The sequence below is a fragment of the Phyllostomus hastatus genome, unplaced genomic scaffold, assembly GCF_019186645.2.
Source record: "Phyllostomus hastatus isolate PE091 unplaced genomic scaffold, TTU_PhHast_1.1 phas_scaffold_21, whole genome shotgun sequence".
NCBI lineage: Eukaryota > Metazoa > Chordata > Mammalia > Chiroptera > Phyllostomidae > Phyllostomus > Phyllostomus hastatus.
Window position 1 is genome coordinate 21,759,686 of NW_025334017.1, and position 16,515 is coordinate 21,776,200.

At 33.5% G+C, this 16,515-nt stretch overlaps 1 protein-coding gene across 2 annotated transcripts in view; it reads left to right on the forward strand.

The window, feature by feature from the left end:
• VPS13B (vacuolar protein sorting 13 homolog B) overlaps positions 1-16,515 on the forward strand; it is a 699,511-nt gene that overhangs the window by 336,951 nt on the left and 346,045 nt on the right. For both annotated transcript variants that reach the window (XM_045861171.1, XM_045861172.1), the window contains exons 25-27: positions 600-803; positions 13,576-13,747; positions 14,361-14,475. In XM_045861171.1, coding sequence (XP_045717127.1) covers positions 600-803; positions 13,576-13,747; positions 14,361-14,475 — 491 coding nt within the window. The remainder of the gene's footprint in view (positions 1-599; positions 804-13,575; positions 13,748-14,360; positions 14,476-16,515) is intronic.

Consider the following 16,515-nt stretch of genomic DNA (forward strand, 5'->3'; position numbering starts at 1 on the left):
TCTAGAGAAATAGAGAGAGTTTAAATGTGGGAATCATTAAGAAATAATGATGTTAATTATTTAATAAAACACTAAATGTTAGTGTTTTTTTTATAAGGTACGTTTGATTTCTAATTTTGATTCTGACCTCTGTTAAGAGGCATTTCTTTGTGTTTGCTTTATTCATATATTAAAAGAAAACTACTATCCCAGAATAACTTGTTATATTAGCATTACTGTAGTAGCATTATTTGCTAAAAATGCTGAATTGCTTATAAAATATCATTGTGAATGAGGCAAATTTCAAGTGTGAATATATTCATTGTATCTCTTTCAAATGCAAATGATGATAAAATGCTTAAAATTACAAATTTTATGTGAATTTTTTTCTCTGTGGCTCTTATCAGAATCATAGTGTGATGATAAAATGTTCATAATCGTATATAATAATATATATCATAGATTATAGATCATGACATAATATGATCAGTGATTTATTGGTTGAAAAAGATTTTTTTCATACATTCTTGTTTCCCTAGAGTTGTTTTGTTTTCTCACATTTAGTCAGTTGTGGCTAGAAGTTGAAAGACTTGTTTTTCCTTTTTTTCTCCTTTTGTCAGGTGCAGCTCTTGTATGAGCTAACTGACATCATGAACAAAGTGTGGCATAAAATTCAGAAGAGGGGCACCCTTGCTCCTTCTTCGCCCTACCCAGAGACCGTGGCAGGGCCCAGTCCGAGCTCTCCCGTCAGGAGCAGTGTGGGCACAGCTCCTCCAGACACCAGCACGTGCAGCCCGTCTGCTGACGTTGGAACCACAACGGAGGTGAGTGTTTCAAAAACTCCTGTTACCAAACAAAGGGTGATCTGTAGCACAGAATTTTGAGTCAGGATAGAGGATGAAGAGGACCTCAGCTCTGTGGAAGCTGCAGGTTCAGAAGGCCCATGTGGTAGCAGTGGCTGTGGATTTACTTTTCCTTCTAGGTCCAAGTATGTAATCAATTTCAGTAGGTAATGGGTAGTTCAGGGCGGTGGGGGTGCTCTGAAATAGTAAAAACAGAGACACAGGGAAGGTGTCTTTAGAAGTATAGAAACTTAGAGCCGAGTGAAAAAGGGGCTCATGCTTCCCCTCCCCGCCCACCTCTGCCTCTACCCCTCTTTTCAGCCTGGGTGTCACTGTTATCTTTAGCTTAGTGCTTTTCAGTTGGTAGACCCAAAGTCCTCTTCTTTCTTCTGATCACAAAAGCTTTTCTTTTTCATTTTAACATCTAAACTCAGCCAACATGCCAGTGTTCCTTTTTAGTAACAAATATTTTATAATGCCTTCTTTACTATCCTGAAATGAAAATAAAAAGTAAACTACATATACATATAATTTCAAATATATGTAATATTTATATAAAGTATACAGAAAATAATTTAAGGCACAATAATATATATTTCAATATATAAATACTCTGGCATAACTCCATTAAAAGACATAATGATGTAGTCAAGTACATATCATTACTGTGAGTGTAACTGTTCCAAATATACAGTTCTATATTAAATACCACAAGTGTTATTGTTGTTGGTGGTGTGATTTTTCTGAAATAGTGGCAAACTTTTGGTAAAGTTTCAAACAAAACAAAATTTAGTCTTCCTTTCATTTCAGTAGTTGCCTTTCTGGAACTCTTAGCATATAATAAAGTCTAGCCGAAATGCCCCCCAAAATGTGGTTAGATTTAAAACAGAATTCAATTTTATGCCCAAATTTTATAAACAGGATTTTTAGTTATGTGAGTATCTGTGAGATAGTCTTTAGGTTTCAATACTTTCCCATTTATCACAGGATCTCTTGATTACCTAATTCCTAATCCTGAAATGCCAATAGTGACACCCAATCACAAAAAAACCCTAATACATTTTTAAAACATGCCCCTAGAGGTGTGAACTTTTATCTCTGAGACACTACTATAAGTAGATGGAGAGAATTTTTCAGACTATAAGACGCACCTTCCCCCCTCCCCTTTCTTTTTTTCTTTTCCTTTCTTTCTCCTCCCCCCCCCCCCCCAATTTGGGAGGAAAAGAAGGGTGTGTCTTATAGCCCAAATGTAGCTTTGCATTTACATTGGTGAAATATTATGTTATTTATGTTGTTAAAAATTTTACCACATTTTTTCCTTCAAAAATTTTCCCCCTATTTTCCTCCTCTAAAACCTAGGTGCGTTTTATGGTCCAAAAAATACAGTATGTTTTTGTTTTGTATAAAGGCATAATTTCCTCTGGAAACAAAACTATTGGCAAACTACAGAATGTGGAAAAGGGTCAAGTAAAAGGGTGTTATTTATTTTTTCTTATAAATTATTAAATATAAACATGTTCAGTAAAAAGGACTTTTTTTAACTTGTTTTGAGTCTTGAACACATTTTGTAATAGAGCTGGTTGACCTCTGCACAACGTAAAGATCCCTGCTCATTCCAAATCTTAAACACAGTGACCTAAATTGTGGGATGCCTCCCCCTCCCATACTTGCCAAATGAGGCATAGGTGTAGAATCTAGAACTGTGCCTTTATGAAGTCAAGGGGGGGTGTATCCCTTCTAGGGTAAAAGCAGTAGATTCTTTTTTGGAGATTCCTAGTGTTGATAGAATACAAAAGCTCCCATAGTAAAGAAAACTATTTAACCTCATTGAATGCTGTGGTTTCCAAACTTGTTTAACCGCAGACCCTTTTGTCATAGCCCGCTCATGAGCATTGCATAGAATACACTTTGTGAAATACTTTGGTAGAGTAATCAAAGCTTGAGATGATAAATTGCTGGACAAGGATAGTAGAAGTGAAGTTGATAAGTGAAATTAAATCTCAGAGGCATTTCAACAGAGGAAAAATAAAAATCTATTAATTTTTAATAAAAAATTAAACAATTTTTTGCCAAGTACTATATTTTCTGGGATGTCAGCATGAGCATGACTACCTATTTTGGCAGTGTCTTTTGGAAAGAACCATTTAAAAAACATTGCAAGTCCAGAAAAGACAGGATTCATATGGAATGGTCACTCCTTTTGGTCATGTATCTAGGGACTGCCATTCACTTGGAAAAACAGTACGAATGGTCCTATCTAGAACTGTGCAGTGACCACCTCCTCAAAAGGATGTGGTGGCCCTGCTATGAGATGTAATAGAGACAAGCGTGCCCTGGAAATAGAGAGGAATGATTAACACATCCATTCTCTGGAGTGTGTAATGACCTTTGTAATTTTCATTCTTTTTGAGGTCCAACACAGTAGGTATGTTACTGTGATCCTTTGAATTTACACTTAAAAATATTTTTGTAATTTTTATGAATTTGCTTGAATATTTAAATGTGTTACTTGCTGAGTAGAGATAAAACCTTGTTCTCTCCCTGGAGAAGATAATGAATGGGGCCGGGGAGGATAGTAGGGAGAGTATATGCATAGGTTTTGTTTTAATCCATTCAAAAGCCTTGATGCCCATTTGGTCATGGTGTTCCTGGAAAGTTCTAGCATCCCTTTGCTCCTCTTGCTAACTATGTCTTAATAGTCTTTTGATTATGAGAAGACATTCTATGAGCAACACTATTATGTAAGTAATAGAACTATATAGTATATATTTTGTGGTTGGTTATAGCTGTGCTTTCCTATGGTTTTCATATTATTTGCTTACATAGAAAGTGGTATCTATATCTGGAGTAATCGGGAAAAGCTCTAAGTCATTGAAAGTTTCTTTCATGCCAGGCCTCTCCCAAGGGCCAAGAGAAATCATGTCTCATCATAGTTGTGACACATCCCGTGATATCTCAGCATGCTAATTAGGAAGTTCTGAGTTCTTCTTCTTTGATTAATTTGTTGTTGGTATTTTTATGATTGCCCCAGTAACAGAGTAGTGATGAATTTAAGTAAAATTGTTACATTTAAATTATTTTATATATCTCCCTCCATTATAACAAAATAGTGTTAAGATAGCATAGGGGTACCGTGGGATATCATTCATTTAGTGTGTTGGAGTCTCGTTATGCAGCCAGGGCTAAGAAGAAAATGAAGAGTTAAACTGAAATTATGCAATTCTTTGACCCCAGTAGGTTTTTGAGAACATATGAGTCACACAGGGCAGTGAGTACTCAACCACTCGGTGTTGTCCATCTCATTTTCTTTGTCTTTAAACTGCTGTTTTTCTGTTTCCTCTCCCCTGACCCACTCTCACTACCTCTCTGTATTATCTTTCTAGTTATGTCCTCAATCCCCTTTTTTATTCCAGTTTACTAAATCCTTTTTAGCTTTTTCTAATCCCCTCAGTGAGTGCTGTGAGCAGGAAATTGGAGTGAGAGTTGTTGGTGTTTTCATTCTTGTTCCTGTCCCACTTTGGTACCCTGTATAGAAAACATCTGTGCTTTAGTCTGGGGAAGCCTCAAGCAGATTGTCCCTTTTGCTGTAGAAGCATCTCCTTTTGGGTCCAAGCCTTCTGCAGAGGACACTTGATAACTCAGGCTCTAAGCCTGGTCTCCAGTGTCTGAATGCCATTGCTCAGCCCCCAGCCCTGACCCGAGCTGGAGACTTCCATTTGCCACCATGAACTCAGTTTCCACTCACTGCCCTGAGTCTGTGTTTCCTTTTCATTTCTGACTCTTCGAGATTTGCTCTGATTTCAAATTTGGCTATTGTATTAGTCAGAGAAAGATACTCCTTCTTAAATCCTGCAGTTTTAAGAGCATTTAATAAAAGGACAAAAGGTGTTGACTGGGAGGGGAAACCACAGGAGATGGTGTGATATCTGAATCTAGCAGCACTGGGATGTTGTTGCTACCAACAGTCTTTCAGCCAGGGAGGGAGAGATTATCAGAACAGAGAACAAAAATGCCATATTTTATTCTCCTCCCTCATTCCTATATCCTGCCACTGTTCCTCATTAGCTGAAACCAACCAGAAACCAGAGCACAAGAGTATTTATATGTATGGTTCATATGGGTTACCCTGTCAGGCACAGAGGGTATAAAACAGTGGAGAAAAGAAAAGACATACAGCACTTTCATGTGTTAAAACAAATTCTTATTATATTTTATCCAGGATTTCTTTGCTTTTGTAGTGGAACAGAAAAATGTTCATTTCAGCATAGCTGGCTGTGTTGCTTGGTTTCATTAAGTACTAACAACTGATCTTCTGAATCTTGATTTTTTTTTCTTACTCCGCCTTATACATATTATATTAGTTTCCCAACACCATTGATTAACTTTTCAGTGATTTATTTTTTTGGTAATATGTAAGTACATAAAATGTACTGTTTTAACGATTTTTAAAATTTTGCTATTTTTAAAAAATATTTTATTTATTTATTTATTAGAGAGGGGAAGGGAGGGAGAAAGAGAGACAGTAACATCAATGTGTGGTTGCTTCTCATGTGGCCCCCACTGGGGACCTGGCCTGTAAGCCAGGCATGTGCCCTGACTGGGAATCGAACCTGCGATGCTTTGGTTTGCAGCCTGCGCTCAATCCACTGAGGTATGCCAGCCAGGTGTTTTAACGATTTTTAAATGTACAATTTAGTGGCAGTAAAGTATGTTCACAGTGTTGTCTGGACATAAGCAGTGTTCATCTCCAGAACTTTTTCATCATTTCAAACTAAAACTCTGCACTCATTCTAATGATGACTCCCCGTCCTCCCACTTTCCCGTCCCTGTTCCTGATAAACTCTTGTACTTTCTGTCTCTATGAACTTGCCTATACTGGGTACCTCATGTAAGAGGAATCGTACAGCATTTGTCCTGTTGTGTATGGTTTATTTCACTTAGTGTGACATTTCTAAAGTTCACTCATGTAGTAGCATATGTCAAAATTTCATTCCTGTCAATGGATGAGTATTTCATTGCATGTATATAACATGTTTTGTTTATCCATTGTTTCTACCATCAGGCTATAATGAATAATACTGTTACGAACATTGATGTACAGGGGTTGATTAACTTTTAATGAAATAATTTTACCCTGAAGAAATTATATGCATCTTATCTGACTTGGATCTGAAAAATCATTTCAAAACTGATGTAATACCAGACATGCTATTTTAATTTTTCTTTACTTGTTGAAATATGTTGATAATTGAGGCATTCGGTATAAAAACTAGGGGGTGGAAGAAAGAAAGTGAATTCAGAATCTTTAAAGATTCTTACTTCAGTGCTGATTTTCGAACTGAGAAGAGCACATTTCTGACACTTAAATGTTATTTGCTTTGTACTAGTATGGATGGTCTAGAATTATCCATACTTAATATTATCCCCCAATTTGTTCAAGCATATTTCTAAGATTTGGCAGAGAATGTGGGTACCAAAGGGGAAAAAAGAAAACAAGAGTAGTGTGTCTATAGTAACCTTTCAAACAGAAAAATAGAGTTAATAATTTTCTCTGAGGTGTATTTTTTTTTCTCCTGGGAAAACTAGCTAAACTGTGTCTGTTGTATCCCCACTCCTCACCATGGACTCTCTCCTAAGAATTGCCTTCCTCTAACTTTGGTGTAATAATTTTGCAGAGTCTGACAAATGAGCAAAGATGTTTCTCTTAATTCTAGCAACTTACTGCTATATATAATAGAAAGGAATTTTTGGAGAGTTCATTTAGACTGGGATCCTTATTTTATGTACTGGAAAATTGAAACATAGTGCATTGAAGTGTCACACAAAGTAGGGACTGGGCCAGCTTATCTTAACCTGATTCTAAGTTAATGGAATCTGTGGAGGAGACTTTGGAATCAGACAACTTGAGTTTTTATCTCTGCAACTCATCACATTATTTAACCTCTGTGCTGTAGTTTCATCATTTGTAAAAATGGGGATAATGTTAATATCTATCTCAACGTGTTAGAATGAATATTAACAGACTATGTACAATTTGTCCATAAACCCTATAAACATGATATTCTTGTATTTGTTTATGTGTTCTTTAATATCAATAAGGTTTTAGTTTTCTTTTTAGAGGTCTTACTCCTTTTATAATATAGTTTTTGATAGTTGATATTTTTATTCAATTGAGATAATTATATCATCTCAATGATATAATCATTTGCTTTTTTCTCTTACCTTCTTTTAATGTGGCTAATTATATTAATTGAATTTCAAATATTAAGCTGATCATGCATTTCTGGAATAAATCCAACTTGATTATGATTTTTTTATATATCTTGCTGGATTGTGTTTGCTAGTATTTTATTTAGGATTTTGGTATCTATCATCATGAGTGATACTGGTCTTTAACTCTTCTTTTGTATAATATTTTTCTCATATTTTGGTATCAAGATTATGCTACCTTCATAAAATGAAATGTGATGTGTTCCCTCTTGTTTTATACTCTGGAAAATTACACATTTCATGTGAAAATTCTCACAGTTCCTATATATTCCCATGATTATCAACAAGGTAATATTAAATGAAAAGGCAAGTTGTATAACATATATCTCATCCCAACTGGAAAGTCCTAGTTTATGTGTTATTTGAATATATATGAAATTTTAACTTAAGAGATTATTAGAAAAGAGAATGAATATTGAGGACTGGATGGACAAAGGAAACTATGGTAATTAATATAAAGGGAATATGGGCAAGGACCTTGACCCTGTTCCCTCCTTGGACACTGATATTTCTGTATTCTTAGAAAAGAAATTCTATAATGCTCATTGATAAAATAAAACTTAATGATAAAATAAAAATTTGAATCCCACTCCAATATCATAATTTATTTTATCAAATAAAACTAATTAAACATATTTATTATAGATGTTGAATAAATGCAATTTATTTTTCTCACTATAATGGTATGGCTTTATGCCCCAGTTAACTTTTTTATGACATTTTTTATTGTGGTAAAATATACATAACACAAAATTACCATTTTAATCACTTTTAAGTGTACCATTTTATAGCATTAAGTACATTACATTGTTGTATAACTATCATCATCCATCAATCTCTAAAACTTTCTCATTTTTCTTAACTGAAATTCTTTGGCCATTACACAGAACTCCTTGTCTTCTTTTTACTTTTTTCCTTTTTATTGAATGTATTGGGGTGACACTGGTTAAAAAAATATACAGGTTTCAGGTGTACAATTCTATAACACATTACCTATATATTGTATTTTGTGTTCACTACCCCAAGTCACGTCTCTTTCTGTCATCATTTATCCCCTCTATACCCTCTTCTACTTCCTTCCACTTATCCCTCTCCCTGGCTATCACCACACTGTTGTCCATGACCATGAGTTTTTTCTCTTTTTTTTTCTTTCTTTCTTTCTTTCTTTCTTTCTTTCTTTCTTTCTCAATCCCTCCAACCCCTCATGCAGTAACCCCCCCACCCCAACAGCTGTCAGCTTATTCTCTATGAGACTGTCTCTGTTTTGCTTGTTAGTTCATTTTGTTCATTAGATTCCACATATTGATCCCCATCTTAATATCATCTTCCCACCCACGAACATGGGACATTTTTCCATGTGTTTGCATGCTCAGTAATTTTTTTAGCAATATAGTTTTCAGCTTAAAAATTTTTCACCATCTTGGCAAAGTTTATTGCTAAGTATGTCATTCTTCTCAATGCTATCATAAATGGAATCATTTTATTTATGATTTTTTCTGATTGTTCTCTGTTAGTATATAGAAACACAACTGATTTATGCAAGTGGGTTTTGTATAATGAAATTTTGCTGAATTTTTTTTATTAGTTTTAACAGTTGTGTGTTTTGTGTAATCTTTGGGATTTTTTTATATATAAGGTCATATCCTCTGGTAGCAGAGTAATTTTACTTCTTTTCCAATTTGGGTGCCATTTATTTCTTTTTCTTGCCTAATTGCTGTGGCTAGAGCTTCTAGAACTATGTTTAATAATAAATATTCCACTTAAGTTTTTAGTTAGTAGACAGTGTTTTAAAGTTGAAAACTATTTTCTCTTTTGACGGTAATTTTGTGTGAATGAAAACTAGCATTGTTTCAGCTCTAATAAATTTTCTAAAAGCAAAATATAAAAAATTGATCCTCTGTTATTTTTTATTTCCATATTAGTTATACTTTTTATGTTGTTTGTTTTCCATATTTAAAAAAGTGTTAAGTCAAACATTATAGGTTAGAAACAGAATGATTTAGACTGAGAGACAGACGTCCATTGGCTCAAAAGTGAAGGTGTCAGGTAGTGATTATATTGTTTCAGTGCCATGCTGAATGTGGAATCTAACTTTCCATCACCATCTGTCACTGATTGTCTTCTTTTTCTGAGGCTATCACTAGTTTAAGCAACTGGTACAAAGCTCAGTGGAAAATACATTTTACACACATTGGTTTTGAATATATGGATATTAAATAATTTGGGAATATCAACTTACTATAATTAAGTTAAAACTGATTTATTATGGTACAGGACATAGATGTATATTAGGTCACTACAAATATATTTTGATGTAAATACATTAAACTTAATATGAGCTTATTTTTGGTTTTATGTCTTTAATTATTTTAAACATAATTATTTTATATTTCCATTAGATCTATTATATGAATTTCTTGAGAGTCTAATCCTACTGTTTATTGTGTTCTTAATTCGTTGTTATAGTAGATTGTTTCCTTATGTGTTATGTAATTTTATTTTGGGAGTTCTTCTTTCATGGGTCTTTATTTATGAGACTCTTACACAGCGTCGATGGCCTGTTTCCCCAACAGGCTTTTATGTGTGTGTTTCTCTGAGGGAGTCCAGGGCCTACGGTCACTAGCCTGGGACTTTTTTACACAGCTAGAAGTTTTTATTTGTGCTTTCTTGTATGTATGAATAATGTCTTTTACGTGCCATATTCATTCACAGCAAGAATATAAAAAATAATTTTGAAGCTTAGAAAAATGTAAAATGCTGATTGGTTGCTAGAATGTTGATTTACAATACACGGTGAAGTGAGAATTGACAGACTAACCTCCAGTGTATGACAGCTGAGGTTCATGACAAAACTTATTCTTTATTGATTCAGGAATTAAAATTGCTTTTAGCACACCTGTTCTCAAAACACCCAGCATAAAGTGGTTCCTTTCTTAGTGTTCAGTAGTTGTTTAAAATGCATTTATTTCCAGTTAAATTAAAAGTGGAAATTGGGGAGGGGGAGCAAAATGAGTAAAGGTGATCAAAAGGTACCAACTCCCAGTTGTAACGTAAGTCCTGGAATATAATGTACAACATGGTGGCTGTAGTTAGCAATACTCTACAGCACAGGTTGCAAATACAAGGCCCATGGGCCGAATCCGGCCCTCCACCTTGTTTTATCTGGCCCAGCACTTTGTTTCTACCCAGCGGCAGTGCCAAGCTCCTTGCCCCTAGTTAAGAAGTAGTTACATTTATACAGTGCTAAAATTACATTCAGCCCTTTGCAGGCAACCTCGAGGCTGATATGGCCCCCGGTGAAAGTGAGTTTGACACCCCTGCTCTATCATGTTTGAAAGTTGCTTAGTGTAGATCTATAAAGTTCTCATCACAAGAAAAACTAAGTTGTAACTGTGATGATGAGTGTTAAGTGGACTTACTGTGGTCATCATATCACAATATGTACAAATATTGAGTCATTATGTTGTACTTATATTAATTTCAAAAACCCAGTGAATAATAGACAGATACCTAGTTTGACATCATCTACTACAGCAACACTGTTGTCAATTGTTCAATTATTCAAGCACAGTTAACCTAAATGGTAACATACCTCAAGTTATTATTCCAAACAACCCTTTAGAAAAGAAACTTAATTTAAACATTTAAGAATGTCTCATTAATTTTAAATCTTGTCCTGAATATACTTATTTCATTTAATATTTATCTTTAACATTTAGTGTGAAACTTTTATTCAAAATGTAGAAATCTTAGCATTTAGGTTATCATCTAATCAATTAAGTAGCTGTTGAAAGAACAAAAATGGTATATCAAAGCAGATTAGGTCAGTGAAGGTTACTATTTAGCCTTCGCACACCAATCAACAAAATATTTTCTTCGTGATGTTTTCTCTATTTCTAAATTATTATATTAGAAAATCTCTCTAGTTTTTCAGTTATTGGCTTACTTATTTTTGGTTTTTAAATTTCAAGGAGTTTTATTGTTAAATATAATCTATTAATCTAAGGCCACCTTACATTTGTTGTGCTTATTTATATCAAGCACCACTTTGAAGTTGCAATTTTGAATTAAATCCCTAAATAATACTTGCATTTAAAAAGTTCATAAAAATGTTAAAACATTTACTATTTATTTTTTCTTGTTGAGTTGGGTCAAAACTATTATTTTTAAATTGTTTTAACTGTAAAGAATTTACTATAAATGAATCTAGTTTTAAAAAGCACACTCTTAACAATTGTTTGTATTAAGTAGAAGTATTTGTTTATATGATCCTTGGATGATTTATACTTTAAACTATGAGTAATTCTTTTCATGCTGACATGTTGATGGGGAGCACCGTACTTTTCAGTGAATATAGCTCTAGCTTCCTTGAATATCCTTCTGGGTGGTGTTGAGGGGGAAATATGAGTGAAAGGCTTAAGCACTGAGCTTAAAAAACAGTTAATCATTTTTCCCACCCTTGCACTGAAATAATGGGAGCAAAGGTAGTGGAAACCACAGCAGGCCACTTGTTACTGTTGACTTAAGTACAAACAGTGGTGGAAGTGTTTAGCCCTTTGGGAAGTTTCGTGATTGAACAAGAACTCTGGAGTTATTTTGATAAGGGAGAATAGCAATGTGGCCAAAACTATGATCATCCCTGAGCTCTGAACCAGGCCAAGGATGAAGGGCTGAAGTGTTTGCTCTTCCAGATGAACAAAGATAAATTCAGCTAGGAAAATAAACGCAGTATTTTAGTCAATTTGCAACAAAATGGTGAAAGAATTAAACTGTGTATTTTAGAACTTGGCATAAAGAGGTGTGGGAAAATAGTCCAGCATCTCCAATTCTGGCTCGATTTTTGCTAGAATTGGAAATAAAGCAGAAAATTAATGCATAAACATATTTAACAACACCACACCGAATGTTGTAAATCCAAAATGAAAATTGAAACTCAGTGAGGAAGGAGAGGAGAACTTTTTCTCAGGAGAACTTACTTATCAAATTTGAAGCCGTAGTTTTCTTAGCATTCATACTGAATATACCTAACAGTGTTAAAAAAAAAAAAATCAAGGTTTTGTTGGCTGTTTTTGCTGCAGTTTCCATTCTTGTGATTGTGATATTCTTCTGTTTGAGGGAGAATTAATTTATTAATGCTTCTCATCTAAGAACCTATTCTTAAAGAAAGGCATACTGACTAAGATGTTGTCTTTTATTTAATTTGACTTACAAATGCATTCTTTTCTGGGATTAGTTTGTGCTTTTCATTAGCTGTTGTGTTACATCAGACAGCTAACCAAAACCCCAAATTTTTCTATAGCTTCTTAAATTTAGGAATTTCAATTATAGCAGATATAGGACCACTTAATATTGGGGAACTATTTATATGAAAACATGGCAAACAGCAAGCTGTTGGCCTTGCTTCGTGTAATGGGATCCAGGAATGACTATACTATCTTCAGGTTTAGGTCTGTAATTCTTTTGTCACTGTATATCACAAGACAGTGTTGCTTTACTGTGCTTGGTGCTTAAGTATTCCAATAGTAAACACTTGCACACTTGCCTGTTTTGTGAAAGTCTTCCCCATTTGATCTCCTTGTGGTGGTTCAGTGAAATTGAAGTTTATTCTGATTAAAAGATGCTGTAAAACTGACATCAAGGTAAAAACTTCATATAGTAGCCAAATATACCTATTTAAGTATAAAGAATGGCTTGTCTGTGATAATCAGTGTAGGGTTTTTGGTTTTGTTTTGTTTTAGGTTTTACTTATCTTTCCTACTTTAAAATGCCAAGCTAATGGCTTGACTAAGATTAGTCTGAGAAACTCTCCATAGAAAACAGTACACTGATCATGTTACATTAACTTCTATCAAATTTTAGGGGCTGTTTTGTTCTGTCCATTGAATACTGCTAAATTACTCCTTAGTATAGAAGGAGTTAGAAGTTAAAAGTTGAGAATATATGGCACAGGAAAATGTGCTGAAGTTAGAAAGATAACAAAATGAGAAAGGCAAGAGGCTTTGGGGTACAAATTCCTAGGAATATGAGTGTACAATTTCCAAGTATTGTTTGAGCTTGATGGTGATAATTATACCTGCTGTTGATGAATTGTTTAGTGTATGTTACCACTTTATATTCATGTCCTTACTTAATCTTAACAACGCTGTGAGATAAATATCATTACAATAACCACTTTTCAGGAGAGGACACAAACTGAGAGATTAAATCACACCCTAGTGTCTAAAGTCCCCATCCTGATACATCATGCTGCCGACTGGAATAACTTACATACTTAACTCATGTTTAAATATGTGTGCACATATTTTAAACGTAAACATGCTATAGTGTATTGATTAGTATTTGGTGATTTTATTAGTTTATGGTATTAGCATTGTATATTAGCGTAAGCATTTACAAGATTAGTATCAGCATATGTGATATGGAAAAGTTATAGATAATAATTAAAGATTTGTTTTAAGTTACAAAGTTTTTTTTCTCAACCCAGGGAGATTCTGTGCAAGCAGGTGATGATTCACCGTTCTCAGATTCTGTTACCTTGGAACAAACTACAAGTAACATTGGTGGATCCAGTGGACGTGTTAGCCTGTGGATGCAGTGGGTGCTCCCCAAAATTACTATAAAGCTCTTTGCTCCAGATCCTGAGAATAAAGGCACAGGTACAGGGTTACTTTTCTTCTGTACTGAAAAGATAAAGTATTAAAAACTATTTTTAAAAGAAATATTAGACTTAGTGTTATTTATCATTGCCATTTAAATTCAACAGACATCATTAAGTCTTATTAAAGTGATTTCTGTTAGCAATAATAACATATTGAGTGTTATACATAAATTTTGTCTTACTGTATTAAAATTCATCTTAAAAACCATGAGGTAATTTCTTGTTGGTCATATTGATATATTATGTTATGTAAGGAAAAGTATTCAAAGATCGATGACTGATACCAGATATAGCATTTAAAACAGTAACTACGAACTCCTTTAAAATTTTTTTTATCCTCACCTGAGGACATGCTTATTGATTTTAGAAAGAGGGGAATGGAGGGGGAGAGAGAGGGAGAGAAACATTACTCATTCACCCCTCACTTGTGCCCAGACCAGGGACTGAACCTGCAACTCAGGCATGTGACCTGACTGGGAATCAGCCCGCTTACTCCCGCTTACTCTTGTTGTAGAATAACAGAGAGGCTTGCTTCCTTTGTAGATGTAAAGAACATATGTGCCATTGATTATAGGGCCAATATTGTAATTAATGTTTACTTCTTATTGCAGAGCTTTGTATGGTCAGCGAACTAGAAGATCTCAGTGCTTCCATAGATGTCCAGGATGTGTATACCAAAGTGAAATGTAAAATAGAAAGTTTCAATATTGATCACTATAGAAGCAGGTAAATAATGAATATAGCCTTTATGGAAAGGCTATATTTTCTTTAAACAAGGTATAATAAGAATTTTTATATTTATATCAATTAGTTATTTTTTAGAAATACTATATTTATTCCCAAAGAGGGTTCTTAGCAGAAAAAAAATGTGTTAACTTTACTTGGTATTCATTCATATGTAGAATATAAAGTTTTGTTTCATAAAATGGTAAATCTGTTCATAAATATCCATGTTGCCATATTAAATGACAAAGTTGCTTTTACTGATCATCTCAGATGTTTGTTACATGTGTTGTGTATGTGCTGAGATGCCTGGGACACGGGTGATGGCTTTGATTTTTGCTGCAGCCTTGCCCTCCACTCCCTGTAACAGTGTCATTAATATGGACTAAATGAAGCGACATCTTCTGTTCTTTGCGCTCTGGAGACTTTTCATATCTCACAGATGATTAAAATGCATATGATGGATGTTTCTAGAACCATTTTTCCATCCCTAATAAATTTCTATCAAGAATATGATTATAAGCAAATATAATTTTCTTACAGTAATAAATAGTGGTAGTAAAAAAGTGAAGTTTTAGATATTTTCACAAAGCTATGTAACATTTTTGTCATTTTTTTTCCAAATAAAAGTCCAAATGCTTTTTGGGTTGTTGTTGTTATAGTTTTAATAATACTACCCTGGAGATTTTTTAAATTGAAATGTAATTCACATACCATAAAACACACACATGCTTTTTAAACATTTTTCATAGCATTGTATTTTCAGTTTCATAGTATTTTGGCATAGCAACAGCCTTATTTATTTTTACCTCAATACATAATATTCACAATATTCACTCAAAAATTACTTATTGAATGCCTGTAGAAGCACATGTTTCGGAACCTTTATTAATGCATTATATACCCTAAACACAGTCTTTTTTTTTTTTAACAGATTTCTATTTCTACATTAAAACATGAATTCTACATTGAATTTTTATCTTTGTAGCATATAGCATATTGGTCATGTAAATAGTTATCTACTGTCACAGCTGAAAAATTGTGTCATAATTGTGAAATTCCAAATATTTTGCTATGTGTACAAATATATATATATATACTTGTTATAATTATATTATCTTATCAAGCATTGATAATTGTTTTCATTGAATTAACAGTGTATCAGTTGATTTTTGATAATGGAATATTTAGCTCTTTAGTTCCCTTTAAATGGAATATTTCTATATCAAAATGATCCTTGCAAGTGATACATGAATATTATAGTTGAAATAATTTCTTGATGATATAAATATTACAGTCTATATTCTAGATCATCAATGGCTTTCCTGTGATGTTTATGTGAGTTTTAAGTATTTAGATAATTTATTCATGTCACTTAAAATATTTATTGAGTGTGTATTATGTGTCAAGTACTACTAGACAATGAGTATACAGTGATTAGCAAAAATAAATATATAATTTATCATTAAGACAAATGCTTTTATGAAGAACTACCAGGGTGTTGTGCTAATGTTAATATTTCTATTGATTGCATTATCAGATCAATGTTTTAGTTCAGGGCAGTGTTGTTGATATCATAACTATTTGAAATAGTTATATATGCTCAATTTTTGACTCAGAATAATTGAAGAGAACAGATAAGGTGAACTTATGTTTTCCAGGCCAGGGGAAGGTTGGCAGTCAGGACATTTTGAAGGAGTATTTCTACAGTGCAAAGAAAAACCTGTGGTGAGACTCATTTAGTAATTATGATTTTTTTAAAATGCAAACTGTTTGTCTTTGTTCTTTTATGCACTAGCACTAATGGTTACAATAATTAGAGCTCATAGTAATTTTTGACCTATTCTTCCAAAATTACATTATTGAATAAAACCATTTCTGTAAGCTGCTTGTGTTATGTAACCATTTTTCCTCCACAGCAATTAAACAAATATTTCAAATGGTCAAAGGTAAGATTGCTTTTATTAATATACTTTTCATTAACGTATTATTATATTGACTTTTTTAGGAGTTTTCCTTATTCATAAGTGAGTCATGTGGATT